This window comes from Euphorbia lathyris, chromosome 1 (assembly GCF_963576675.1).
Source record: "Euphorbia lathyris chromosome 1, ddEupLath1.1, whole genome shotgun sequence".
Classification (NCBI taxonomy): domain Eukaryota; kingdom Viridiplantae; phylum Streptophyta; class Magnoliopsida; order Malpighiales; family Euphorbiaceae; genus Euphorbia; species Euphorbia lathyris.
In genome coordinates, this window is record NC_088910.1 from 90,501,792 (window position 1) to 90,529,709 (window position 27,918).

Here is a 27,918-nt window from a genome sequence, read left to right on the forward strand (position 1 = left end):
ACGCATGTCGGCGGTGTGTTTTCGCCTAACCATGGTGTGAGTGAGGGGTTTTAGAGAGTGTGGAGGAAGGTTGTGGGATGGTTGAGTGAGTTGTGAGGGAGAAGAAGAAGAAAATGAGGGGTTTATATAAGGGGAGAGTGGGGAATCCAAGTAACACTCGGATTCCCAGAGGGGTACGCGGGGCGTGAAGGGGCCACGCCACGCGTATCCCTCCCCCTGAGCTTATTTTTCGCAAAAATGGTGCGGTACGCGGGGCGTGAAAGGGGGCACGCCTCGCGTATCGCACCTCCTGCCCCTTTTTGATGGAAAAAAGGGGAAGGATGCGGGGCGTACATGGGGATACGCCCCGCATAAGAGGGGGAAGTTGAAGAATTTTTTCGGTTTTTTTGATCAGTTTTCTGATTTTTAATTTTATGGTTTATGAGTTTTTATGATTTTTATGTTCAATTATTAATTGTTTTTATATTTTTATTTTTTAGATTGTAATTAAGGAGGTAGTTAATATAAAATTTATTGTGGAGGGAGTTTTGAATTTGAAAGGGTGGAAGTTGATTGGATGGAAAGGAAGGTGAAGTGTGGAAGTGGAAAAGGTGTATAGGGAAGAGGAGTGATGGGAAGTTTGAGGGAAGGAAAGTTGCCATGGGGAGTTGTAATTCACAACTCCCCGAGGATACGTGAGGCATGCCCTGGGGCACGTCCCGCGTGTCCTCCCACGTGGCTCTTATTCGAAAGAGGTTTTACTCACCGATGGGTACGCGGGGCGTGATAGGAGATACGCCCCGCGTGGTGTGTCTTTTATTGAGTAAAATGGGCAGACACACAACTACGCGGGGCGCATAGGGTTGTACGTCCCGCGTAGCTCAAAAAATGTTTTGGATTAATATGGGATTTGTTTTTCTTATTTTTATTTATGCAAGAGGATACAAAGGAAAATAAAATGAGGGTAAAAAATAAAATGATAGCTGAAAGGGAAGATGATGAGATGGTGGAAACTGACAATGACATACGTAAAAATACTAGAAGTAAAGACAAACAAAAATAAAAATAAGTTGAAAAACGTTTATAATATATATAAACAAGTGGTTCGAGAAACTCAAACCGGTGCTACGTTTTGAGTCGAAGTAGCTCGACTTTGAATTTCCTCCTAGGTGTATGCTTCCATTCGCGTTAGGAATTCAAATTCTTGAATAAACAACCCATACCTGCAAAACAGATTGTTCGCTTCAAAAGAATTTAACAAAAACCAAAAACAATATGTACAGAAATTATCGAAGAGTTTAGTTTGCTCCCTTTTTTACTCCTTTGGTAGTTCAAAAGGAGCGAAATGTTCTGATGTGGAAGGAACCTCCGACTCCTCTAGCTTTGGATTTATTTCCATGGGTCCGCACACAACCGGCTCATCGATGTCCGTTTCCTCACAACTGAGACGACTTTTATTCTTTGGGGAATCCTTTTGAGAAAACTCAATTAACTCGAGCTTCCCATTTTGACAAACCGAATTGGACTCTCGAATTGATTCGTCCGCGGCGGAATCACGAGGAGACTTCAATCTGGCCCATAGATTTCCCAATTCCCTGAAATATGTCTCAGTGTTAGATAATCCTTCATGAATATCTTTAAGCATAGAGTTTATCACATCGAATTGCGAAGTTGAGTGTGGGCATTCGTCATCCATGCGGTCGTCCCACCGATGACGACTATGAAGCATCATACCATGAAACAAATCATTAGTAACAATATAAAACGAAATACATTATTCACAAAAAGAGAAAATAATATTTACAAATGCTTAAACTAACAATAAAACGTTTTTGTCTAATATTGCAAGAAATTATAAATCCCCGGCAACGGCGCCAAAAACTTGGTAGCGCGAGGCCTAGTGGTAGAGTTTCTGCGACGGAATGTATATATTATGAGTGCGGACTCTAAATCTATGGATATGATCTTTATAAATTACTCTTAACTCTACTAGACGCTACGACTACTTAGGGGCAAGTGTACCCCGTCGTATCAAGTAATAATCCGGTTAAGACCGGGTATCGAATCCACGGGATTTATAATTACAAGTATTAGACGACTCGGTTTCGTATGTTATTTAAGCGGCGATTACTTTGGGGTAAAGTAAGACACAACTACACATTATCCCTAACTATTGGCGACTCGGATTTGTGTAGCTAAAACCCTATGAAGTGGGATGAATATCGGTAAGTTATAACCACGATAAATAACGACTCTAAATGTATATGGATAATAATTTACTCTTGCAAAGACGACTAAGTGTAGTAGGACCGACCCGTGAAGCACTTAGACTACGTGATTCCTAGTCAAGGCGTGTCTAATGCGGGGGAATTAGAAACTAGGGCCCGTAAGTTCCGTGGCTTGTCAATTCCTACGGTTTCCGGTTTGTCACTTCCGGTAGGGCAACACCTATATAACTCCCTAAGGATAGCCCGAATTGCATCGAAAATCGCGTTCTCCTACACAATAATCAATTATCAATATCAAAACAAGTAGCAAACATTAACACGTAAAGGGAAATAGAGATTATAAATCATGAAATTATAAATATGAAATATATATAAATGGAATACAACCAAGCCTAGTACATAGGAAGAGTACAAGCTAATTAGCATGTAAAAGGGGAGAATCCGCCCTTGAAACTAGCTAACCGGACTTAAAGCCGTCTCCTAGGTCGTGGAGGTGGAACTCTCGAGCTTGGTGACGAATGGTGGAGCGGAACTTCGATGGAATGCCGAAACAACCGAACAAGCTCTCGAGGTGGAGAGTTTAGCTACAAAAACTGAATCTGTACTACAACAATAATCAAAATAAGTATAGTTAGCTCTCTAGTGTGTAATTATTTCTTGGTGTCAAATGAAGTTCAAGAGCTTCCTATTTATAGACATCAAGCAAGGGCAATGTTGTAACTTCACAAAGTACAAGTATGGAGCAACATTATTTGGTGCAGAAATCCCATGATACGCCCCGCGTGAGGTGGTCTACGCCCCGCGTAAGTGCCCATTCCGTCAGAAATCTCCTGCATGTGGACCAATTCCGTGTCTTGTTGTCTCAAGCACGTCCTGCGTAGCTAAAGTACGCCCCGCATGTTTGAGTCTCTGAAGTTTTTATCATTGAGGAATTGCCTGGTACGCCTCGCGTGTATGGTTATACGCCCCGCGTACGAAGAGTTGACTCAGGGAGACAGTGCAGTCTGACTTTCAGGATTAGGCCAATTATTTCCGACATGTGGCATACGCCCCGCGTAGGGTGGCATACGCCCCGCGTATGCTGAGTCAATTCCACATGGTGCCTGCGGATAAGGCAATTATTGCTGACAACATGTTTCACGCCCCGCGTAGAGGATGATATGCCCCGCGTATTTGAGTAGATTTTTGCTCCATGCTCGTACCTGAAATACAAATCTTGCGAGCCGAGTTAGCTTGACGTTTTTATTTCCTAAACTAATCAAAAGCACGGAAAATTAACTAAAAGTACGAGATTTATTTTTATTTCTTTATTTTATCAAAACACTTTATTTTTGTAATTAAACTTATTTATTTTATCCAAAATCAACCCGTAAATCACGCTGAAAGATAGGGGTAAAATACCCCTATCAAGTTTAGATGAATGTGATTACATACATTGTGTTCTTTCATGAATGAATATTTATAGATAACTGAAATGTATCTGCTATTGAGTAGCTTTCCACGTATAGACAATTGATTGACTTTCATTCCATGAACCTTCCCCTTTACTGTTATTTACGACTGACTTAGGGATTAGGAGCATATTTTTGGAATTCAGTCTCGTGATTGACCCACGTATACTGATAGTTATGCTTTATGTCTAAAGCTCCTTATTCGTCCATGTGTCCAGGCCTTAATTCCATACGATATCAGTTGTCCCTCTAGATTTTTTCAAAGCTCTTTAAAGCTTTTCTTATCTTTTTTTTTGCAACGATGGGCTCATTTTATTAATTAGAAGCCCATTTTTCTCCATTGGCATTTTATTTTCCCATAAATTGTCTAACCACTGGCATTTCGGTAGGTGTACTTATTACCTACCACTTGTTTCTTGAGAAGACCTAAAGAAATAGGCCATAATTATGAAACATGCCGCCCTTTGGGATCCATCTAGCCTACCTTTATAAACTGTAAAGGCATTGATTTCTGCTTGCACCCTTTTGCTTCATCTTATTCTCTGCAATTTTTGTATGTTCTTTGCTTCTTCTTTCTACTTTTCTACATTTGTTGTTAACTTTGTGAAACTTTTATAGAAGATTTTGCTTTTATTTTTCATCATTGCTCCCAAACTACAAAAAGCTACCTCTTCTAAATCTCAAAAAAGTTCTACCTATGCTCTTGCTCCAAACCTTAAAAAGGTTCATGCTAAAGCCAAAAAAAGTGAATTACGTGTTCTCTCAACCTTCGACCTTATCTAAAGATACTCTAGTTGAGACTGTAGTTCTCTATCCATGGCTGAATAGATGTTTGTTAGCCTTCATTCTGAAAGTGAAAAAACATTGAATCCTCCTTTAGACACTTTGGGAAATTTTACCTTTTATCTTGAATGGGATATGCGCTTTCTATTACCTTTAGGAGTTGTTGTTGCCTTAAGGGAATTCAACATGACTTCTTGCCAAATCATTATGAATGCCAATCGAATATATATATCATAAATTAAATTTAATTATATTCTTATATTTATTTATAAAAAATTTATTTTATTCGTATTATATTTCAGAGTTCTACAAAATTTAGATTGATCTCTAAAATCTTTCTTAAAATCTCTCTAATTATCTACATATCTATTTATATATGATATAAAACAGTAATGATGGAGCTGATGTGCCACTTCTTTTTTTACTGATAAAAATATAATATAATATATTAACTTTAATTATATTATTATATTTATCTATAAAATGATTATTTAAAGTAAATATAAAAATAAAATTATGTCATTAATTGTAATTATTAAATTATATTTTAATATTTATATGTTAAGATGAAGGGTTATATATACATAGCAAACGGTCCAAAAACTAGTACTCCCTCTCATCTTTTTTGTAATATAAAGTTTTTCTAGTTTTTCAAGAACTTTTAATATATTTTGGAATGGAGTGAGTATATATATGATTGAATTTTTCTTAGTCCTTTTTGGGAGGAGGTTAATGGAAGTAATTGAAGGTTACTTCCTCTAACCTCCAAATTGGGGCTTAACGGAAGTAACTTCCTTTAACCTTCCTTTCCCTCCATATTTAAACTCCAAAACGAAGTTGAACATTTAACATGTTTACATCTGTAAACTCTCAAACAAGGTTAAAATTTTAACTTTTCTTTCCATCATTTTCCTTCCCTTTCCATTATCTCTTTTAACTATCACCTCCGTTTACCTACAAACTCCCAAAACAAAGGCTTAATTCTTGGTTAAAGGTTAATAATAAAACGGCAATGGTTTCGTTCTGGGGATCATTTACTGTCGTTTCAATTCTGCGTCAATCTATCTTCAAAGAAGAAGGGGAACGAGTCATGTCTGGCAGCATCTCCTACATAACGGGCTCTGAGCTTCTCACCCTCAAACGCCGTCCAAATCTTGCCGTCGTCGATGTGAGGTGCAATTCGCAATTATTTTTTTTCCTTTTTCGATTGATTGAATTTGTGTTAATTTTGACTCTGAATTGATCGTTTTAGCTTTTCATTTATGCTTTTGTGTTTATATTTAGGGATGATGAGAGAAGTTATGATGGGCATATAGCAGGGTCTCTGCACTTCGCCAGTGATTCCTTTGCTGATAGGATCTCTAATCTCATTCAGCAAGTTAAAGGGAAAGATACACTTGTTTTTCATTGCGCTTTGAGCCAGGTTCGTGCCTTACTTATATAATCCTTCTGTCTTTCTAAACTTGATCCAGTTTGAGAAGTGAATTTGATGTTAATCCATGAGGCAGAATGCACTGATCTCTACTTAGTGTTAAAAATTTGCCATTAAAATTAGAGATGCAATTTTTTTACAAATTCTTCTGTTAAGCAGGCCCTTTATGATGCGGATAGATGTTGATATTAATAGTTTTAATTGTAAATTATCACAGATTCTCAAAGCTAAACTTAAAAGGAGTTGTAAACCCCAAATTCACAAGCTACTTTGTAAGAATTTTAGAAATCTTTGATAGATGGGATGCACCCTAATTCTTAAAGAGTCATTTCATTGATGAAAAAAAATTCTTTACAATATGAAATTGGGGTGTATATAATCCCAAAACCCTAAAACTAAAAATACAAGGAAGCCCCTCAAAACAAGCTACATTAATAGAAATTTAAAAGGGTAAAAAGGACAAGTAATATCTCAATAACTTAGCAAATACTGGTGGAAGAATTGGCAAAAGTGTAAATAACCAGTGGCATAGTTGTAAATAGGAGGCAGCTGAGGAGAAAAGGGCAATGCTGATTCGAAGGTTCAAACGGCGTGTCAAAATAGTCAAATGTCGTGGGGATTAAAATTTGAGAAGTAGAATCACCCAATTTCGAGCCACACGACGTGTGGTTGTTTGACACGCCGTGTGGACTCCTCACACGGTGTGTTGGTAACTCCACACACAGTGTGAATTCTGTTTTCCACACGGTTTGTCATCTCTTCCGCTCGGCGTGTCGTCCCTTTGACCAACTTCTTCCAACTACATGCTTTCACACATTTGGTCAACTTGATGCCCTCATTATACACTCTCTCTTAAAAAGAACTTGACCATAAGTTGTGTGTTGAGTATGGAAGAAGCTCGTCGATCGTGAATGGACTCCAAGCTTTCACATCAAAGAAAAGTGTTATTCGTAATGAATTCGTGAAGACCACCCCATGACCTTCTTCCTCATCAAATGGAATATCTCGGCGACACTTGTCAACCGACTTCATAGTGATCTCACGAACACCTTTAGAAGCTCATTCCTTGTGTTGAGTTGATAATCTCGAGATTTCTAGATTCTTCTCTTCACTAAATCGGACACTATTCCGCAACTCTTGGATTTTTCCCATCTTCTCTATACCCGCGATGCCATCCACTTTCACCACACCATGAACTCCACTATCAAACCCGCTCTTCCACTTCTCAACTTCATTCTTCTCTTTGGAGCTCACTCTATCATGAGGAAGACTAGGTAAATGATTTCCGGGATCTAAGTCAATGTGATGTGATATCTTTTCCAAAGGTGGAAGCTCTTGAAGTCTCTGTTGTAAGGTAGCATCCTTAACATATTCGGGCATTGGTTCAACTTCCATTGGATTAGTTCCCTCCGTAATAGGAATTTGTTGTTTCTCTATAATTGAAAATTGATTTCCAAGTTGGACAAGCAGTCAAGGTGGCCTTCTTTTTCTCAACAAGGAACTCTTCAAGGGTGTAAAGACGGATTTGATGCCGTCTTTGAAGATGGTGTAGGTGTTTCTTCGTCTCGCATGTAAGGCATGACAGTCAAATTGCCATGACCTTCCTAGGAGCAAGTGACAAGTTTCCATGTCTACTACATCGCACATAACTTCATCTTGATGAGCCCTAATAGCGAATGAAACCTTACACCGGTAGGTAACTTGAAGCTTCTCCACATCTTTGATGCAACCAATTCGATAAGGTTTATGATGTGGTTCGGGTATCAAAACAAACTTGCTCAAGACGACTTGGCTAATGATATTCTCTTGCCTTCCTCCGCCGACTATCACCTCACATTTCTTCCTAAGAACCAAACATCGAGTTTTAAATAATTGATGTCTCGGTCTTCCTCACTAGACATTAGCACCCTCATCACCAAATGAACAACACGCTCATCCCCAAAAGTACCACTCTCAAACGAGTCACACATAACACCCTCCTCGTCTCTTCATCATCATCATCACAAGTAGCCCCATTGCGGTTCCACTCAACGTTCCCAAATTCATCCTCATCATAGTTAAATTCATCATCACTATCTAACTCATTCTCGAAATCATTCTTTTCTTTATCAATCCATCCTCAAACTCATCCTCATTCTCATTTTCAAATCCGTTCTTCTCTTCCTCAACCCAATCTCGATTCCCATGATCTATCTCTTTAAGCTCGTCACTATCCTCATTCAACATTAACAAATTAGTCATAGGGCATTCCACATTTACAACTTCCATTTGCTTCTCTCCATAGCTAAAGTCGATTACTCCATTTTCCAAGTTTTCCGATCAAAGTAACATGCTACATCCTAACATAGTTGATCCACCAACATCTCTCTCATCACCATACCCTCCCACTTTACATAATAAGTGATTTCATTTTTCTCCTCAAAGAGAATATCAAGCCTAAAGTCACTCTCCACGTCTTTAAGATCAATGCTCTCACCTTCCTGAAGCATACAAGTGAAGTTGTGTTTAATGGGCATTATATCAAACACATAGGGGTATAATTTTTAACATGAGCTTCCCCAATATTACAACACAAAATCAGCCTTTCTATTGTCCTCACCTACTAGCACTCCTTCCCCATCCTTTATTAAAGAATTCAAATTCTCATTTACAATCTCATTACCCACAAACTCAACATGAGATTTAAATCATCATCAACAACATAAACATCCAATTTCTTGCTAGCAATTTCATTACTCATAACTTCAACATGAGAAATTAAAAAATTAGGATTTACCTCTTAAGTGTGTAATGGAGGAAAGATTAGTGATGATTATTTAACGGGTACCATTGGGTCTTCTTGGTATAACGAGATATCTTTATCTCCTTCTCCATATAGTTCCCTCAAGAATTGCTCCCAATCTCTTGTCATCTCTCGTCTAAAGCTTTCCAAGTACTCCATAGATGTTCTTCCAACGGTGATGAAATTAAGTGCTCGAAGAAGTTCCATATTAGGAGACGATCAAGGCTCTAAGACCAACTAATACGGATTAGTATTGGTAGTAATAGTTTTAATCGTAAACTATCAAAGAGATTCTCAAGCTAAACTTGAAGGAGTTGTAAAACCTCCAAATTCACAAGGTAATTTTGTAGGAATTTTAGAAATTCCCAATAGATGGGATTGAACCCTAACTCTAAAAGAGAAATTATAATTTGATTTATAAAAAGATTGTCATTACAATATGTATAATATCAGGATAAAGACCAAATTTAACCCTAACGATTTAAGGGAAGTGCTGATTTAGTCTTAACATATGAAATGGTGCAAATTTAACACTAATGTTTCCAAGCAAGATCAATTTTAGCCCTACATTATCGAAAATTAGAAAAAACTGGTTTGAGTGTCACTTCAGACCTTTTAAATATCAATTATGTCTAAGATATTTAATGTATTACTAACAAAATTACAAAAATTCTGTTAAAATGCTAAAAATTAACTTTTACATATAAGTTAAATACATTTTTTTTTTGTCAAACTGTCTAAAATATTTACCGTGTCATTAATATAGTTACAAAAAACCAACAAAAATGTACGAAACTGCTTCAATTTATCGACAAACTTGTTTGGAAGGTCCGATGTGACTTGTTAAATAATAGTCAAACCTGTGTTTTCAAATTTTCGATAGCGCAGTGCTAAAATTGATCTTGCTTGGAAATGTTAGGGTTAAATTTGCACCATTTCATACGTTAGAGCTAAATGTGCACTTCACTTGAAACGTTAGGGTTAAATTTGACACTTATCCCTATAATCCCAAAACCCTAAAGATAAAATACAAGAAAGCCCCTAAGAACAAGCTACATTGATATAAATTTCAAAGGGCAAAAATGACAAGTAATATATCAATGGTAACTTAGTAAATACTGGGTGGTAGGACCGTAATTAAGCTGATGGTAGAAGTGTAAATAATCATGGCATAGTTGTAAATAGGAGGACTCTAAGGATAAAAGGGCAATGCTGATTCGAAGGTTCGCACGTCATGTCAGAATAGCCACATACCGTGTGAATTAAAATTTGAGAAGCAGAATTGCCCAATTTCGAGCCACACAACATGGGGTTGTTTGACACGCCGTGTGAGCTCCTCACATGGCATGTTGGTAACTCCACACACAGTGTGAACTCTGTTTGTCATCTCTTCCACTCGGCGCGTCGCCCCTTTGACTCGACTTCTTCCAACTAGCCGTTTTCACACATTCGGTTAGTTCCACCTGACCAAAAACCAATTCCAAATACAAGCATAGTCAAAAGAGCTCCTGGCACTTGTTGGAAATGTCATGAGAGATACTTTCCGGACCACCAATGCACTACCAAAAAGTTGAATGCACTGCACTTGTGAGATGAAATAGAGGAGATAGATGAGGAACCAGGTGAGGGAATTGAAGAACTTCCCAAGAGGAGCCACCTGAGCAAAATGAACCTATTAACTTGTCTGATAATGCCTTAGATGGAGGAAATGTAGATGGCACCTTCAAGTTGAAAGGAGTCATGAACAAAAGGGTCATCATGATCCTAATTGACAGCGGAAGTACCCACAGTTCGTGGATACAAACTCGGCTCTAACAGCCAAATTACCCTGCAGCTGCGACAGTGGCTGATGGAACACAACTCATTGTTAATTCGAAATGTGAGGAGTTCACTTGGTCAATGCACAATTCAAGGTTTACATTTGCAGTCAGGACTTTGGAGTTGGGTGATTATGACCTCATTTTCCATCAGCCACTGTCGCATCTACAGGTTTTGACCCTAACCAAGGGTAATTTGGCTGTTAGAGCCAGGTTTGCATCCACAAAATCGTGGGTACTGCCGCTGTCAATTAGGATCATGATAAGCTTTTTGTTCAAGACTCCTTTCAACTTGAAGGTGCCATCTGCATTTCCTCCATCTAAGGCATTAATAGACAAGTTAATAGGTTCATTTTGCTCAGGTGGCTCCTCTTGAGGTGGTTCTTCAATTCTCTCACCTGGTTCCTAATCTATTTCACCTTACAAGTTGAGTGCATTCAACTTTTTGGTAGTGCATTGGCAGCCTGGAAAGTATCTTTCATGACATTTCCAACAAGTGCCAGGAGCTCTTTTGAATATGTTTGGAATTGGTTTTTGGTCAGATGGTTTTGGTTATAGGGTTTCTGCACAGAAACAGGACTACAACTCCAGGGTTTAGTATAATTTTGGGGTCTCAATCCAGTTTTTGGTTTGAGTGCCTCCATGAGGTCTTGAATGTGGGTTTCTTCCAGTTTGGCTAACTTAATAGCTGAGTAGATATCTTGAGGTGCATATGTCCTTACTGCAGATCTAATCTCAGATTTGAGACCTGAAATGAAACTGCGGACATGAAAGGAAGGAGTCATAGTAGGGAATACCTTCTCCATGCGGAGTTTGAGATCCTAAAAGAGTCTTTGATAGTGAAGAACGGTAGTTTGCCTCAGGTTGGCCATTTCTTCCACCACATCTTGAATGTCTGTGTCCTGGAACCTCTTATGATGTCCTCCACAAATTCTTCCCAGCTAGCACCCTGTTTCTCCTAGGTCCAATTCTTAAACCATTTGCCAGCCTTGCCTTGCAAGTACAACCCAACCAGTTCAACCTTCTGTTCTTGAGCAACTTCGAAAAGCTTGAAGTATTTCTGGCATTTGCTTGCCGAACTGTCAACCTCAGAGCCATCAATATGAGGAAGATCACACTTAGGAAGCATTTTGTTGAAGAATGGAGGTTTGGGTGCGATTTCCCCTGGAATATTTTGATTCGGAGACTGGCCAAGGATTCCCTTATGGTTGGTATTGATGGAAACCCCAGGACTGAGTGAAGAAGGGGGTTCAGGGGAAGGTGGAATGAGTTTAGCAATAGATCTATTAAGCTCTTCCAGGGTGTGTTGAGGGTTGCGCTGCTCCTTGAGTAGCTGAGCATGTTCCAAACAGATGGAATACATGCGCTGCTGAGGAGCCTTCTGAGAATCCAGAAGTTGAACCCTCATCACTTCCACCTGATGTGCAGTGCTTTCAGCCCTCTCCAACATCTTGGCTGATAGATTGTGACATTGTTGTTTGAATGACGCCATAGTTGTTTTCTGTGCTTTAGTGGCAGCTCTGGTTTGAGGATATGGTGTACTTAACATACAAGAAGGACGCCCGAGGAAGGAACGTTTCTAATACCAATGTCAGAACTGGAATTCTGACATTTAAGAATTTAGAGAAGAGAATAGAAGAAGAGAGAAAAGTTAGAGAATAGGAAGAGAGCAGGAAGAAGATATGACTTCATTAATTTTCAGGAGAAGAGAATGAGGGAAACCGTTACACAGCTGTCCTACGTCAGCTGTCCTACGTAACAAACTGGGACCACTAGCTATACTCGCTCCCAGGCCACTTTTTAGGGAAAACACTAAAATACCCTTTCAGGTATAACAACAACTAATAATAGCAAAACAATTCAAGTAACAGACTTAACGATACTAAGGAGCAATTACACAATTGATCCTTTAAGTTTTCTTCTTTCTCGCGTATGTGACAATCACGTGTCAATCATACGGGTAATTCATAAATGTAGTGCAGATATTTTAGTTGAGCACTTGAGCTTATGATCCGCTGGTATTTCATATTCTTATGTCTAAGTTGAGCACAATGGGATTTGCATTTCCTGTTCATCTGAATCTGATGTCATAAATGGTTGGTGAAGATTCAAGGTCTTGTAGCTTCAGTTCTCACCAGAATTTGTCGAAGTTAGACTTCTTTGGAAACTAAGTATTTGCTTTACCAGTTTGAGTAATTCTGTTATTTTCTTCATATAGGATTATAGGATTAAGGAGTAAGTGGAACATTTCACTCTTTCAACATCAGGGTGATCATGATTCATGTGCCTTGTTTATGTCAAAAGAAAAGTTTACGAGAAGGATAAAAGAAATTGTTAGAAAGATATACAATATGTGAGTTAGAAAAGTGCAGAAATGAGGTGAGGCTCTGGATTATAGAACAACCGTGAAAGCTTTTATTTTCCAGCTATTATTCCCTTAGTAGGGTCCTTTTGGTGGAGGAATGTTGCTGTTCCTTGTTAGGCAAATTCCTTTGTAGGCCTGGTTTATCTTGTGTTATCCTTTGAGAATTATGCTACATAAAAAGTGGCGAGTTATCTTGTATTGGTGACATATTTCTCTTTTTATTGAAAATGAAAAGCTGTCATTTAGGAAAATTTGTTGAAGAAAGGCAGATCCAAAAACTTTTGTAATTTTTATATTTTCAAGCGTATGAAAGTCTAATTACATAAAGCTTGAAGTATGTTAGAGTATAAGTCAATGTAATTAATGAATAACATGCCTAAGGCTGCTGAAGGGCTGTTGGGGCATGCTTAGGCTGCTAGTAGGGTCAGTATGTCTTCTTGACTTTAGGAGTAATATTAGGAGCTACTACTTGTATATATATCTGTATATTGTTCTTAAGTAAAATATATCAATGTAGCATCTTACTCTACATGATATCCCATGTATTCCTAGTGTATTTACATGGTAAGTTACATGGTATCAGAGCCTAAGGTCTAAGGTTTCTGAATTCTTTTTTTCTGGGTAGTATTTCCAGAGTTGTGAAGTATTTCCAGAGTTGTGTTTCTGACAGGGTTCAATATTTTCTGGGTAGCATTTCCCAGGGTTCAATATTTTCTGGGTAGTATTTCCCAGGGTTCAATATTTTCTGGGTAGTATTTCCCAGGGTTCCATTTCTGTCAAGAGCTTGGGTCTCTTGAATACTCATTGTTGGGACGTCATTCTATCTCACCACCCCTCTAGTTCATCATCCTCTACGCTTCCGATCGGCGTTGCCTCACACCTGTGTCGTCGTCGCTGTAAGAAAAGTTCTCCTTACATGGGATCATAGCCTTGTTTCGGCTTCTCTCTTGGGTTTCTGGATTAAGATTCCAAAATTTGTTTTCTGCCTTGTGGGTTTGTAATTTTGGGCTGTTTCTTTCAGTATTTATGTCTGCCTTGTGAGCAGAGTCTGATTTCACCTCAACGGATTTGTCGTTGTTCCTCTTCTGCTACTGTCGCCTCTCTGTTTCTGACCTGTCTGTCCGGTTAGTTTGCCGGTGAATCTCCTTTTATGCAATTACGTTGCTGGCAGCCTCTTAGGTGTTGCTTCAACTGAGTTTTGCTTGTCTATTTCCTACGAAGTTTGATGTTCCTCTGGTGTCTCTCCCGTTCGATGTGTTCTTCTAGGTTGCATCTCCCGAATTATGTTTTTATATTCCAAAGTATCTTGAGTTTCTTGTTGAGTTGTATTGTCTTAAGATTATATTATAAGTATCTATAACAAGCTGAGCATGATTAAAATCCATGCTTCAGCTTGAGGGGGAGTGTTAGAGTATAAGTCAATGTAATTGTTAGAGTATAAGTCAATGTAATTAATGAATAACATGCCTAAGGCTGCTGAAGGGCTGTTGGGGCATGCTTAGGCTGCTAGTAGGGTCAGTATGTCTCCTTGACTTTAGGAGTAATATCAGGAGCTACTACTTGTATATATATCCGTGTATTGTTCCCAAGCTCTGATGCACGGACACGCCATAGACCCAGCGTATCCCGTGTCGGATACGTATTCGATACGGACACGGCCGGAAACGCCAGGGACACGGTGTCGGGGCCGTGTCCGTAATATCGGAAAGTTGGACACACGTATCAGTGAAGGATACGCGTGTCCCAGGAAAAAAAAACCTACTTCAAATGTCAAATTAAAACCTGCGATTCTTCAAATTCAAATTACAGCCGTTCAACTTCACCGATCGTGGTTATAGTTGATAGATTTGGAGAGCCAGAAACTCCAAAGGACTGGGGGAATTAATGCCAGAAGAAACTCCTAATTAATACAAAAACTCTCAAACTTCTCCATCCATCTATATAAATAGGGCTCCTAATTATTTAGTTATATTACAAAAAATCATATATATAAATATATTTTTAATATTTATAAATGTGCCCCAATATTTTTAATATTTACACGTGTCCCCCACGTATCCGTGTCCAGTGTTTTATAGAAATGACGTTTCCCGTATCCGTGTCCGTGTCGGATACCGTATCCGTGTCCGTGTCCGGGCAACATAGAGTAAAATATATCAATGTAGCATCTTACTCTACATGGTATCCCATGTATTCCTAGTGTATTTACATGGTAAGTTACATCAGAAATATTTAGTAATTCTCTTTGATTGGGTAGTAATTCAACTGCTTTTACACATGCAGTCTCTTCAACCAGGGATTGCATGGTTATTTTAGATTCTTGTTGCCCATGTATCAAGCTCAATTTCAGTTTAAATACCTATCTAGTGTACAAGATTTGGCTAAGAAATACGTTCAAATCTTTTGTGATGTTATGGTTGACTTATGGTTTTGTTACTTAGGTTCGAGGCCCAACTTGTGCTAGGAGGTTAGCCAATTATCTGGAGCAGATGAAGGAAGATACAGGAATTAAGAACATCATGGTTCTGGAACGAGGCTTCAATGGGTGGGAAGCATCTGGTAGACCTGTTTGTCGATGCACTGATATCCCGTGCAAGGCAGAGACAACTCAGTAACTTGATTAAACTACACTAAATCTGAACATATATATATATATATATAAGTGATATTACATCTGTATCAGTATCAACTTTTATATGTTATACTTGATACTGTTTACGGTACCATACCATACCAAAGCTAAGAACGCGCCATTTGGTCTATAATTAATGATTCATGTTGAACATGCGATTCCATTGTGATGGTCTGTATGTATGTATGTTGCTTTTTTAACATGGAGGTTGAACGATGATTATATGCTTCAAGCAATACACATGACTGCTTGTTGCAGGATTTCATTTTTAGATTTGGCAAAACACTAGAGCCGTTGAATTTTGTACAAGTATTCTATTGAGTTATTATCCCCTATTACTCCATACTGTCACGTATGCAACGCGTAAGAACTAGTTATGATATTATGCTATTTTAATTAAAAATATTGTTATATACTTTCTGTTATCTGTTATTGCCTTTATCGAGTTTGTTAGCCTTTGTTGTTGTTAGGACAACTGTCACTTTACAGCTGTAAAATGTAGCCGCTTGGCAGACCTCTGCTCTAGTCAGCTGCTATATGACTCTCATGGATTAGCTCATACAATTTATCAATGAAAATTACTGAAGCTATTCTCTCTTTCAGCTTTCTTTTTTCTTTCCTTAGCAATCTAATCTCAATTTATTGCTAAAAGTCTCCAATCAGGATGCTAACATACATTGGTATTAGAGAATCCTTCCTCTGACCATTCTGTGAATGGTAAGCAACTCCTATAAGAAAACTAGAGTCGTTAAACGACGAAGCCAAGGCAGCCATGGAAACATTAGAACAACAACTTAAGGAGCTTATTGCTCAGTGCTACGATGGATCTGAGGCAACCACTCAACAGCTGGAGATGATGCAAGCTCAACTCCAAGATGTTCAAACTACTCATAGAATCCATTCTCATGGAGAAAAACCAAGTCCGAAAAGAACAAATCAACTCCTACCAAGCCTTAGAGGGTTTAGTTCACAAATCTATAACCACCCTAGTTGAAATCATTCAACCCGGTTCTGACTTCAACCAAGTACCAGCACTGCCAATTTGAAGAAAACACCAGGTGACTGTTGGAAGTATGGTGATAGATACTATCCAGGGCACCAATGCAACACCTAGACAATGTTGGCAATTTCTGCTGAGTAGGGAATGTAAGACATATGGAGAAAACCTTAGAAGGTTGTGAGTTGGAACCGGTAGAAAACAAATCTGAGGAAGAATAGATCTTGGTCTCCGTCAACGCTTTAGATGTGGATATGAAACTTAAAGGTACTCTTAAAAAAAAAAAAAAACTATTATGATATTAATTGATAGTGTAAGTACAACTATTGAGATGAAAAAATAAAAAAAAATGATTAAAAATAATTTTTGGGCAAACAATATAAATAAAATAACATATAGGGATCTCAAGTGAAATTGGTATATGGGTAAACAAAGTAAAAATAAACAAATACAGAAATCAAAAGTGAAAATAGTCGAATGATAAAAAAAAAAAAAGTATAAAAAACAAAATGAAAACTAAAAAATAAATAGGATAAAGTAGAGTTTTAAGAAGATGATATAAGTGTAAAGTAGTATGAGACATGAATGGAAATAGAAATCTTTAAGTAAAATAAGTGCATACATAATAGGTATCATTGAACCACTCATTATACGTCTCTTTTAAACTCTCTCAGCGGAGAGAGTTCAACCGCTGAATAGGTATCAAGCAATTGATTCAAAGACATCCAAACTTTTGGCAGGCTTTACATTTAACAAAAACATATGTTATATTATTAAATTAATTAGTTGAAGAACTATGTTTTGTCAAAGGTGCTGATACAATCTGATTGTTTGGAGGTTGTTTCTGCGATTAGACCTTAAACCAGATCTTTCCTGTGTCCAAGATGTTATTGATAATTGTATTTGTTTACTTCAAGAGTTAGAAGATTGTACTGCTTTTTTTGTTCGTGGTTCAACAACTCATATACTAGCAAGAGCTGTTAGTTCTAAGTCGGTTCGTGGAAAGTGAGCATATCCACTTCATTTTATTTCTGATATTCTTTTTGTCGATTTGGTTTTATTTAAGTTTCTTTGTTCCTAAAAAAAATTAATGGATCAATAGAGTTTAAATCATTGAAATGGTTTAATAAAATTAAGTTTACTAAGTTGCTCTCACAATGATAATGTGTCGCTAATATGTCATATGTATTAAATGATTGCAGGTCTGAAGCATCAAAGATAATTTCCCAAAAATAGGAAAGAAAGAAAAAAAGTAAAAATAAATAAGTTAAAACAACATTGTTTAGTCTCCCTTTACCTTTTTTGAATCCCCGGTAAAGGTTAAAATGGTTATTAGCCCAAATCAAAGTTTATGTATCAATTTAGTTTCTAAGTTGGTAAAATATGATAACTTCGCCCGAAATTTTTATAATTTTTTTATTATTAAAACTGATTATATTCGGATTAGTTTGTCAAAATTTACCAACTTAAGAGATGTTTGTTTCAGCTTTTCGGAGTAGAGTTTAATGTTTCATTCCAAACCGCATGAAATATAGTGTTTGGTTAGATTATATAACAACATCATTTAACATTTTTGTTTAGAAACAACATCTTTTTGAAACTTTTCACGAAAACTTCCAAAAAGGAGCTTGTCGCGAAAAACTGTTTGTATATATTTGACTTTGATAAAATTATCTTTTTTTTGGACTCTTGATAAAACTACCTTTTAATTTTCAATAAGATTTTTTTAATATTATTCTTATACTATAATATTATTGTCGAAAGAGCAAGTTGTTTTAATTATTATTTAGATTATTTTTAATTTGAATTGTATTTTTATTGGCAAATTCCAAATATAATAATATGTTTTCACCAATGACAAATGGAGACTTGTGATTCTTTTTTTCATTAAAAGAGGATTAAAGTCTTCGCCGTTAATAAAACTAAAAACTTGTACTTTTTACCGTTAATAAACTCAAATTAGAAAATTTGAAGAATTAAATTTGTTTAGTACTACATTTACCATGAAACTATATTTTCGATTTTCCAAAAATCTAAACTTTCAGAGCTTTCTTTCTCTAAACATGCAATTTCTCTCTTCTAATAAAAAAACCTAAATAACCTCAAATTTAAAAAGTTCATTAACAGTTTGACAACCTAGAAATCCCTAGTTAGGTTAACGATGAGGACCTCAAACTCTTTTTACAACAAAAAAAAACAATAGTTACTAATTTGCAAATCGGCAAAACTACGTAGGTATATTTGGAATTTGTTTTTTTTTATATAATTTATTTATTTATTAATTGAAATATTGGACATTTTACATACTAACAATAATTAATCAATTAATAACAAATAATTATTGAGGATTAACTAGCAGTGAAACAATAATGTAATAAAAACAAAACTGTTGATATTTAACTTGGATTTGGTTTAAACTTATATCAGTTTGACCTTAATTCCTCAATCCCGTCTTAAACACTTCGGAAGAGTGGGTCAGGAAATTGAGAAGGGTGATTTGGTAAATTCACAACAGTTGCTGGACTTTTCTTTTGTTATTGAACCCGTGCTCGCAGAATAATAGATTTACAAAGAACGTCTTCTGAATTCCCAAGAGATCGAATTAATCGCTCATCAAAATTCAGCAACAACCAAATCGATACTTGATAAGAATGGTAAATTCTGATCTTCTTTATGTTAATTACTGGAGTGAATCGCAATTAATTTCATATTTAATTTTCTGGTATGTCTTTCATCAGGTTTGCGTAGCTTGCTTGTTACCTCTTTTCCTTGTTCCGATCGTCAACATATTGCCTCTGCTCTTTTATTATATAATGGTAAAATTTCTCGAACTTGTATTTGTCTTTTGTTTCATTTCCAACTGTGGAATTCAAAATTGATTTTTGGGAAGTTATTGTTTTGTTTTTAGGGAAAGGTTTATGCCCTTTTGGGATGGGAATACAGGAAGCCGGAGAGAGCTCCTCCGGCTTGTCCATTCAAACCCTCGGTAAAACAAGAAAGCTCCGGGAAGGTAATTGAATTTTTTCTGTTTTGAATGTAGGAGATGTTTTTTTTTTAATCTTTTTATTATTATTTTGAGATTAAGCGATTCCATGTTCGTTAAATTAAACATTCTAGAGAAATGACCTCTTTCAGAACTTACTGATTTTGACCGCATTTGTGTTCCGTCTCTACATTTTCAATTGTTTATATGTTCTTGAATTGTATTGTTTGTACTTTTAGTAATTTAGAATTTGACTTTTTGTTGAAATAGGAATAGCTGGAAATTTCACAGTTTTTTATAATTGAAAAAAAAGAGATGCGGCCTAGTTGTGTTAGGCAATAGTTTTGATCTTTGCAGTATTCTAATGGTGTATATTCCTTTCGAAAACAGACTGGAAATTCATACTTCTGCAAACAATTTTATGTGAAGTAATCTGCAGGAGATGAGTTTCAAAATTTCCAACTTTTGTTTATTGACAAAATACAATTTCAAACCCTTGAACTTGACACGTCTATATGCTATTTAGCCTTTTGTTCTCTCAAGTCCCCAAACACAATGGATTTGTGTTATTGAGTCCTTTAACTTTGTTTTGCTCTATTGAGCCCTTGAACTTTGTAACTGAAAAATCTATTGAAGAGTCAAAACTATAGATTGCTCCCAAATGTTGAGAAGAGTTTCACTATGGCCACACTTTAAATCAGATTTCAAAAGAACTAATTATTAACAATGCTTTGCCTGATTATTTACTTGGTGTCCTAAATATGGACATTGATACTTGACACATGAGAATGACCAAATCAAAATTTCCTGGAGTTCGTTAAATGGACAGATTTCACTTCTTTGAAATATAATTAGAGCTCAGTTTTTATTTCTTTCATGAATTCAAGTTCTGTAGCCATAGTGAAACTACCCTCACAGTTTGGGTATGGTTGATGCTTTTAACCTATCCATTGAACCAACTTTTTCTTTTCTCTTAAAAACAATTCAGCTTTATCACTTGCCTTAATGTACATGCATTTTGTGTGTGAAAAGTAGTTGTACATGTTCCAATTATTAACTTCCTACTTAATAGAAGAAAATTGAAGTTGAGGATTGCAATAACACAAAATTTATAGTTTACGGGCTTAAATTACGGGTTGCCTTGTGTATTAAGGGGTTTTAGAAAAAAAAGAGAAGAATGGTAGCTTAGAAATGACAATGGAGAAGAAATAAATAAGGATTGCTGGAAGCACATCCTTAAGGTTTCTTCTCAAATTGGGGAATGCTGAAAATTTGAAGTTGTAGAACAATGTAGTAATTATGTTGTGTATTGCTTTTCCAATAAATACCTTGCTGTCAGTTACTTTTTCTCCTTTGACTGTAAAAACTGATATAGCTTTCCTTACCTTTATAAATCATAAGAGGGTAAATTTTGCATTGCTTGCATATACTTAAATGTTTTTACTTATTGGCCTGTCTGGGTTTGCATTTGTGGTGGTCCTGGTTGTTGTTTGTGTTTAAACTGCAGCTTGTAGTTTATGCAAATTGCTTTTTCTTGTTAGTTAGTGGGAGCAGAAGGTGAACTTGGTATGCAGGTACCCAACTCAGGATCAGTTAAAGGAGGAGATGACAAACAAGATTGAAGTGATATATAACATCATATCTGAAAGGATCATGAGGTTGCTTAATGTATATCCTTTTCGAGTCATTGCTTTTAACATCTATCTTAAGATAATGTTTTATGATTGAAGATATCACACTAACACTTCCAGCTATAGATCTTTGCATTGTAAAAGCATGCTTTTCCTTTTCTTTATTAGCTGGTCATATTCCCATGAGCAGCATACTTCTTTGTTTTCATCATCCAGTGGTTATGAACATGTGATGTTTATTTATTTTTCTTTTCCATTTTAAAAAGTTTAGTTACTTTCACAAGATTAGGACAAACTAGAAACCTCAATAAGAGTTTTACAGAGATTACTATAAAAAAGGTTTAAATTGAATGTAGGAACTAAATCACAAACTTAACGTGCAATTGGATTTAAAGCTTGTTCATAAGTTATGTGATAGCAGTTGTTTGTTTTTCGAATTAAGGGTCAATTTGGCTCTTGAAGTTGGCAGACATGTCAGTTTACCTAAATCGAAGTTTAGGTAAATTAGTCCAAATATGATCTCAGTACCTGAAAATTTATGAAATTTAGGCTAATTTGTCAAAATATTGTCAACCTAAAATTCGATTTCAGCTAAAATGATCATGTTTGCCGATTTTAAATTGACCCTTAATTCTTTGGTTTTCTGTGATAAAATATAATGAATGCTTTTCCAGCACAAGAAAAGAAACATGGTGGTCCACAGAAGCCATTGGGAAAGTGAGCGGCTAAATACCGCACTCAAATTACTATCACCGCCTTCATTTGGACTTTTTTGCCCTTCTCATAATTTTGATCAAAAACTAAAAATTCTCTCTCCAAAATCATAAACCCGAAAAACAATAATTGAAATTATGAAAATAATTGATGTGTAACAACCTGAACCACGAAAATGGACGATTACGAGTCGGAAACATTAAAATTTATGTTTTTTTTATCAAAGAACTCATGAAAATAATACATATTTTTCATGACGATTTTGTATTTTTTGTCACAAAAAATTGGGAAATTTTGCATTTTTCGTCATAAAAAATTGAACGATTTAGTATTTTTCGTCACTAAAAATTTTACGATTTTGCACATTCAAAATTTGGCCTAAACGGATGCGGCATCCGTTCGGCCCATGGTGGGGGCGGACGTGGCACTCCGCCCCACCAATGGTGAGAACGGATGGCGCATCCGCCCGGCCCATGGTGGGGGCGGATGCGCCGTCCGTTCTTGCCATGGGTCGGTCGGAGTGCCGCGTCCGCCTCCACCATGGGCCGAACGGATGCCGCATCCGTTTAGGCCAAATTTTAAATTTTTCTCTCAAATTTTTTTTCTCAAATTTTTGAATCAAAAATTATGCAAAGGGTAAAATTGTCAAAAGATGGCGGTAGTAAGGAATTTAAGGACGGTAAATAGCAATACCCGTGGGAAATTGATATCTGCACTTAGGAAATTGATATGAGCAATACCCGTGGGAAATTGATATCTGCACTTAGGAAATTGATATGAGCAGACACAGGAGTGGTACTTGAGTGGGGGCAGAGACTGGGTGGTTTAAGACTATTTGCCCCACTTTCTCTCCTTTTCAAATAATCCTGTCTATTAATGGCATCTCCAACCCAAAATATTTTCCAATCCTTATAAGGTATCAACATGAACAAGAGTCAATTTAGCTCTCGGTACAAAATTATATAATTTCAATACTTATGTTTATACTTATCAAATGGTATAAGTAAAGCTGCCTGTTAATAAAAATTGACATATCATATGAAATAACACTTCTCAATTTGTAATTTTATCTTAAAAGTGATATTGGGAATTAAATGTGGCATTTAGTACAATCATTTGATGTGTTATGTTAGAGCATCCCTAGTGTGATGCCACCTAGAAACAAATTGCATCCAAAAGTAACATCACGTTAGAGAGCTTTTGTTACTTTCTAATTTATAGAGGTCAAAAGAAAAATTTAATAACTGAAAAAGGACTGAAAAGGAGAAATGTATGTATAAATTATTTGAAATAATAGAAAATGACAAATAAGTGGGCCCATTTGGTTGTTGCTAATTTTGATAATAAACTAATATTAGACACAAGCTCTCTAATGATTGGTAACAACCTTTGAACCTAAAGTAATAACCAAGTGACATCCACCAGAGATGCTAGTGATGATTTTAATTGTACTGTTTGATACATGTTGAAACAAATTGCTGATGATGACTAAATTACTAAATTGATTTCTTTTTTTATGATGTTATTTTGATACTTTTATTTTTTTTTCTTCAACTGGCTGCTTATTGTTACCAAATTAATTATTTGTGAATTTTTAATTCAATTAAAAGACTTTATTTCATGTTTAAAATTATACTTTTAGTTTTGAGATAAAAAAAATTATAGTTTCTCGATGGTTATATTATACACATCAAAAACTGATTTTTAAATTGTGTAAAATACAAATTTTGAATACGCATGAAATGAATAGTACTCTGTTTTTGTGTGCAAGGCTGACTCTCTTTTTTATAATCAGAGTTTTTTTTTTTTAAACCAAACAAAATGGTATTTAAGCACTCAAATCAGAATCATTACAAATGATAGAAACCGAGAAAATTGGGATAGAAAAATCACTAAAGAAACTAGCATTGGACCGAGCATGTCTAGCCATAGCGTGAGCCATTCCGTTCGCTAATCTTGAAACAAAGGTCACAGTATAATTTGGACGCCTGAACTGAAAAATAAAATTAGCGATCTTGTAATGCTTTTTCCTTTTTTCTACCTGAAAATAATATTTTTAGCTTATTTCATCTGCTACCTTTATGAATACTATAATTTGTTTTACATGTTATTCATTATCATTATGTTTATCAATTTATAATAAATTTAATGTAAATCAATAATTTTCTTAATATGTGATTTGATCAAATGTGACAATTATTTTGAAATTGAATGAGTAGTATACAATATCTTAGATTTTAAAGAAAAAGATACAATATTTTAATTTTTAAGAATGTAGAACTAATATTACATTAATTAATTTATATAAAATTATTTAGAATTATAAGTATTGAAAATATGATACAACATATTAAAACATCAATATCAAATATAAATAAATCCCCAAATAAAACACATTTATTTTTACTTAAAATTCATTTTAATTAAAATTTATTATATTCATTCCCCAAATTTAGAGTGTGAATAGTACCTCCACAATTTTTGAAACTTGGGAGGGTTGGAGGAGCAATTGTCCCCAAATTTGGAGAGCTTTGGAGATGTATAATGGATACGAATATTTCTTCCTTTTTGTAGCAAGGAATCCAATGTATAATTAGCTTAGACAAATATATTGAAAATATTGATTACCAAAGGTGAAGCAGAAAAAGGATACAACAACTTAAATGAAACTTGGGAAAAAGTAAAAGTTGAAGAGTTAGTTTCAAAGGGAAGAAAAAATGGGAACACCAGGCAGGGTAGCCCCAGCATCAACAATGAAAATATTGCCAGTAACATATCCTGAAGAATCATGGATTAAGTACCGGACAAGTGAAGTCAGTGCTGGATCTGATGTTCCATATTCTTTCAATGGTACTGTTTTAGATGCAACATTGTTTAGCCAGTCTTTCTGCATTAATGTCTCTGTTATCTCTGATCTGAACAATCCTGGTGATATTGAATTCACCCTTATTTTGTGTACCCCCATTTCCAGAGCCATTACCTGTTTGTTTTTCATGTTTCTCTATATTAAACCACACCCCTACTTTTCTACTAAAAAAGACTCAATTTTAGATCAAAACTATGTTTGGAACTTTAAATTAAACAATAACAGAATTCATTTCTCTTACTATACATCATTTAGCATTTTCAACTTGTAATGAGAACCTAATTAACAATTTTAAATTTAAGGAACTAATTGACTTTCTTTCAAAATATAAATGAAGTACATAATTAATGATTTTAGAAGCTCAAAAAACTAATTGACTAGTTGATATATGTTAGTATCTTTAGTCTTCTGTAAAGTATTCGTAAATACCTTTGAACTTGCTTAAACTAGACTATTAAATCTCTTTAACTTTCTTAAACATCAAACTTATGCAAAACATTCTCTTCCTCTACCAATTAGGAGATCAATATGTGAAAAAGAATAGCACCAAAAAGTAACTTTGATACGAAAAATGAGAGGAGTACCTTAGTGATGGCGTTTAAGGCTGCCTTAGAAGCAGCATAAGCAACACCTCCAGGTAATTGTCCACGATTAATTCCAGCTATGGAAGAAATATTAATGATGGATCCTCCTTGTTTAGCTTTACGCATTCTTATGCACACGTATTTCGACACCAACCACGATCCTTTCGCATTCGTTTTGAATACGTGATCCCATTCCTCCTCCGTCAAATCCACCGGAGTCTTCACGCTCCCTGAAACTCACAGATTTGACAAAATTCAACCTAAATTAACTTTTCTCCGAATCCAAACAGCAAATTCAAATACTACCTCTAACTCCAGCATTATTAATAAGAGCATCAATTCTCCCAAACGCATCCCAGCCCCTCTGGATTGACCTATCAATGGTCTGCTCATCAGCGCAGACATCAAGCTCAACAGCGACGGCTCTGGGGCCTGTATTTTGCTTATCGTCCATGGTCGATGACGGAGATGGAAGATTATTTATTTCGTCGCAGAGAGACTTCAGACGATCAACACGGCGAGCAGCAGCGACGATTCTGCAGCCGGCTTTGGCCAGGTCCAGACAGAAGTCTAAGCCTAGACCGGAGGAGGCGCCGGTGACTAACACGACCTTGTTTTGAAGGTGACTCCATGGCTCGAGCTCGCCTGGGACGCTGTTAGCCATTGGGTTTGATTAATTGTGAGAATAAATGAGAATAGGGGAAGTGAATTTAAGAGAGAAATGGTGCGATGCGAGGTTGTGTTGTGACTTGTGAGTTGGTTGTTGAATGAGAAAGAAAGAATCACTCCCAGGTCCAACTTTGACCAAATTTATTTTATTCCTCAGACTTAAGCTTTATTTGGAATAGTTTTAGCTGATTATATTACCGGTTAGTCGATTATTTTTTGTTAATCGATTTGATTAGTTAACTGTGTAGTAAAACTTAGCTGATTGATAATAAATGTTTGTGTAAAATGATAAAAAAGGTTTTTCTATCATGTGCCCTTTGGACACATGATAGTAAAAGATTTTGCACATATTAAGTCTTTATTAGCCTTTTTATTTTCAAGATCCTACCTAATTAGTGGGATTATCAATAAATATTTAATTAAAGAATATATATTCTCTCTCCTCTCTTTTCTCCTTACCAAAATACTATCAAACTCCTAAAAAAGAGGTAGTAGTAGCTAAAATAAACTGCCACTTTTTCCAAGTTAGGTTTTGTAGAGAGAGAGGCTCCTCCATCTCTCTACCTTTTTTCTTCCCTTTGCTCCTTTTCTTTTCAAGCTTCCACCACTGTCACCGTCTCGTCTCCGCCACCGTCACCGTCTCGCCTCCTTTTTGTTCAGGTTCTCTTAGAGGAGGAAGGAGGAAGCTTGTCTTCCTTCTTCCTCCTCCCATTTATGTTTTAGTTTTTATTTTTTTAGCTTCAGTTTTATCTTTTCTTTCTAGTTTGAAGTCTATATACTTTCTCGAATCTCTTTTCCATCAGATCTACACTTGTTAGCTATACTTTTATCGTTTATTCCTTTTTCGGTTTTAGCAAGAGCGGAAAAGGTTCATCTTGTCCGCAGATCTATAAATCTGCGTGGTTGCAGAAAAAGAAAGGACTCAGATCCGAATGTCCGGAAGAGGCTAGATGATGAAGAATGGATTACAGCTGTTTTTCAATGGGATTCGACTTCCGAGAAGTATATGATTTCTATTTCGTTGTATTTGTACCCTTTGTGGTTTTTTATTGCTCTTTGTAGTCTTTATCTTGCTCTTTGTAGTCTATTTTCTTCCCTTTGTGGATCTTATACTGGCTATAGCCTGTATGGGTGGGAAGTTTTATTGTGTTGTATTTGTACTTTATGATTGTATGAAATGAAATATGGCACTTTTATCAAAAAAAAAAAAAAAAACTCCTAAAAATTCTACGCCTACAATTTTATTTTTTTCCTTTTTACCATAAAAATCATAAAAAAAATTATTTAATGAAAAAAGGAGTTAAAATAGAAAATTCCAAACAAAATACATGGATTTAATTTGTTTAAACTAAATAATAATGAAATTACATTCAAAACAATCCAAGAATTGTTTAACAAAACAGTACAATAAAAATGAAGTTCTAATTTTTTACATAAAAAATAGGATTCAAGTCTTCATGTGTTTGAACCATTTGGAATTTTCTATTTTAACTCATTTTTTCATTACATGATTTTTTTTTATGATTTTTATGGTAAAAAGGAAAAAAATAAAATTGTAGGCGTAGAATTTTTAGGAGTTTGATAGTATTTTGGTAAGGAGAAAAGAGAGGAGAGAGAATATATATTCTTTAATTAAACATTTATTGATAATCTCACTAATTAAGTAGGATCTTGAAAATAGGAAGGCTAATAAAGGCTTAATGTGTGCAAAATCTTTTACTATCATGTGCCCAAAGGGCACATGATAGAAAAACCCATAAAAATATAAGAGAGCTTTTATTTAGGATAAAAATGTTCTTAAAAAGAAATCGAACAATAAGCTAATTGAAAAACTTCTAAAACCAATTTTATGGATCCAATAAACTTTTTCAAACTTCTCCTTACTAAATATCACTCTTAGAAATTTGATTAGTTAAAACATGTAAAGTGGTTCAAAACTCTAATTTTATCCAAAAAGCTTTTTACCTAATATATATATATTTTTTTAAACGAGCCTTAAATTATA

General features: G+C 35.6%; 3 protein-coding genes across 5 annotated transcripts; 2 read left to right on the forward strand and 1 right to left on the reverse strand.

Moving 5' to 3' along the window:
* The first annotated feature begins 5,438 nt into the window (after window positions 1-5,438).
* On the forward strand, window positions 5,439-15,740 carry LOC136206322 (dual specificity phosphatase Cdc25). The gene is made up of 3 exons (XM_065997343.1): window positions 5,439-5,614; window positions 5,726-5,864; window positions 15,279-15,740. Exons 1-3 carry the CDS (start codon window positions 5,454-5,456, stop codon window positions 15,450-15,452), a joined length of 474 nt encoding a protein of 157 aa, XP_065853415.1. The 5' UTR covers window positions 5,439-5,453; the 3' UTR covers window positions 15,453-15,740.
* A 3,224-nt stretch (window positions 15,741-18,964) lies between these two features.
* LOC136206330 (uncharacterized) lies at window positions 18,965-21,323 on the forward strand. 2 transcript variants are annotated; one of them, XM_065997354.1, is made up of 4 exons: window positions 18,965-19,120; window positions 19,205-19,282; window positions 19,375-19,476; window positions 20,995-21,323. In XM_065997354.1, exons 1-4 carry the CDS (start codon window positions 19,118-19,120, stop codon window positions 21,175-21,177), a joined length of 366 nt encoding a protein of 121 aa, XP_065853426.1. In that variant the 5' UTR covers window positions 18,965-19,117; the 3' UTR covers window positions 21,178-21,323. The 2 variants fall into 2 exon arrangements, with proteins under 2 accessions (XP_065853426.1, XP_065853432.1); XM_065997360.1 differs by having other exon boundaries at window positions 18,966-19,120; window positions 20,991-21,323.
* A 2,284-nt stretch (window positions 21,324-23,607) lies between these two features.
* On the reverse strand, window positions 23,608-26,018 carry LOC136206346 (uncharacterized). Of its 2 annotated transcripts, none has more exons than XM_065997378.1 (3): window positions 25,551-26,018; window positions 25,245-25,474; window positions 23,608-23,787 (listed from the first exon to the last, which is right to left on the reverse strand). In XM_065997378.1, exons 1-3 carry the CDS (start codon window positions 25,906-25,908, stop codon window positions 23,623-23,625), a joined length of 753 nt encoding a protein of 250 aa, XP_065853450.1. In that variant the 5' UTR covers window positions 25,909-26,018; the 3' UTR covers window positions 23,608-23,622. The 2 variants fall into 2 exon arrangements, with proteins under 2 accessions (XP_065853450.1, XP_065853442.1); XM_065997370.1 differs by lacking the exon at window positions 23,608-23,787 and adding an exon at window positions 24,342-24,774 and having other exon boundaries at window positions 25,551-26,015.
* Between the last annotated feature and the right edge of the window lie 1,900 nt (window positions 26,019-27,918).

Bases quoted from the DNA above. Each gene is read 5' to 3' on its own strand.
- LOC136206322 (XM_065997343.1), top strand. From the start codon at position 5,454: ATGGTTTCGTTCTGGGGATCATTTACTGTCGTTTCAATTCTGCGTCAA. The intron at 5,615-5,725 runs GTGCAATTCGCA...GTTTATATTTAG, and splicing joins CTTGCCGTCGTCGATGTGAG to GGATGATGAGAGAAGTTATG. The intron at 5,865-15,278 runs GTTCGTGCCTTA...TTTGTTACTTAG, and splicing joins TTCATTGCGCTTTGAGCCAG to GTTCGAGGCCCAACTTGTGC.
- LOC136206330 (XM_065997354.1), top strand. The intron at 19,283-19,374 runs GTAAAATTTCTC...TTTTGTTTTTAG, and splicing joins TGCTCTTTTATTATATAATG to GGAAAGGTTTATGCCCTTTT. The intron at 19,477-20,994 runs GTAATTGAATTT...CTTGTTAGTTAG, and splicing joins AACAAGAAAGCTCCGGGAAG to TGGGAGCAGAAGGTGAACTT.
- LOC136206346 (XM_065997370.1), bottom strand. From the start codon at position 25,908: ATGGCTAACAGCGTCCCAGGCGAGCTCGAGCCATGGAGTCACCTTCAA. The intron at 25,475-25,550 runs GTAGTATTTGAA...TGTGAGTTTCAG, and splicing joins TAATAATGCTGGAGTTAGAG to GGAGCGTGAAGACTCCGGTG. The intron at 24,775-25,244 runs GTACTCCTCTCA...AAAAACAAACAG, and splicing joins CCTTAAACGCCATCACTAAG to GTAATGGCTCTGGAAATGGG.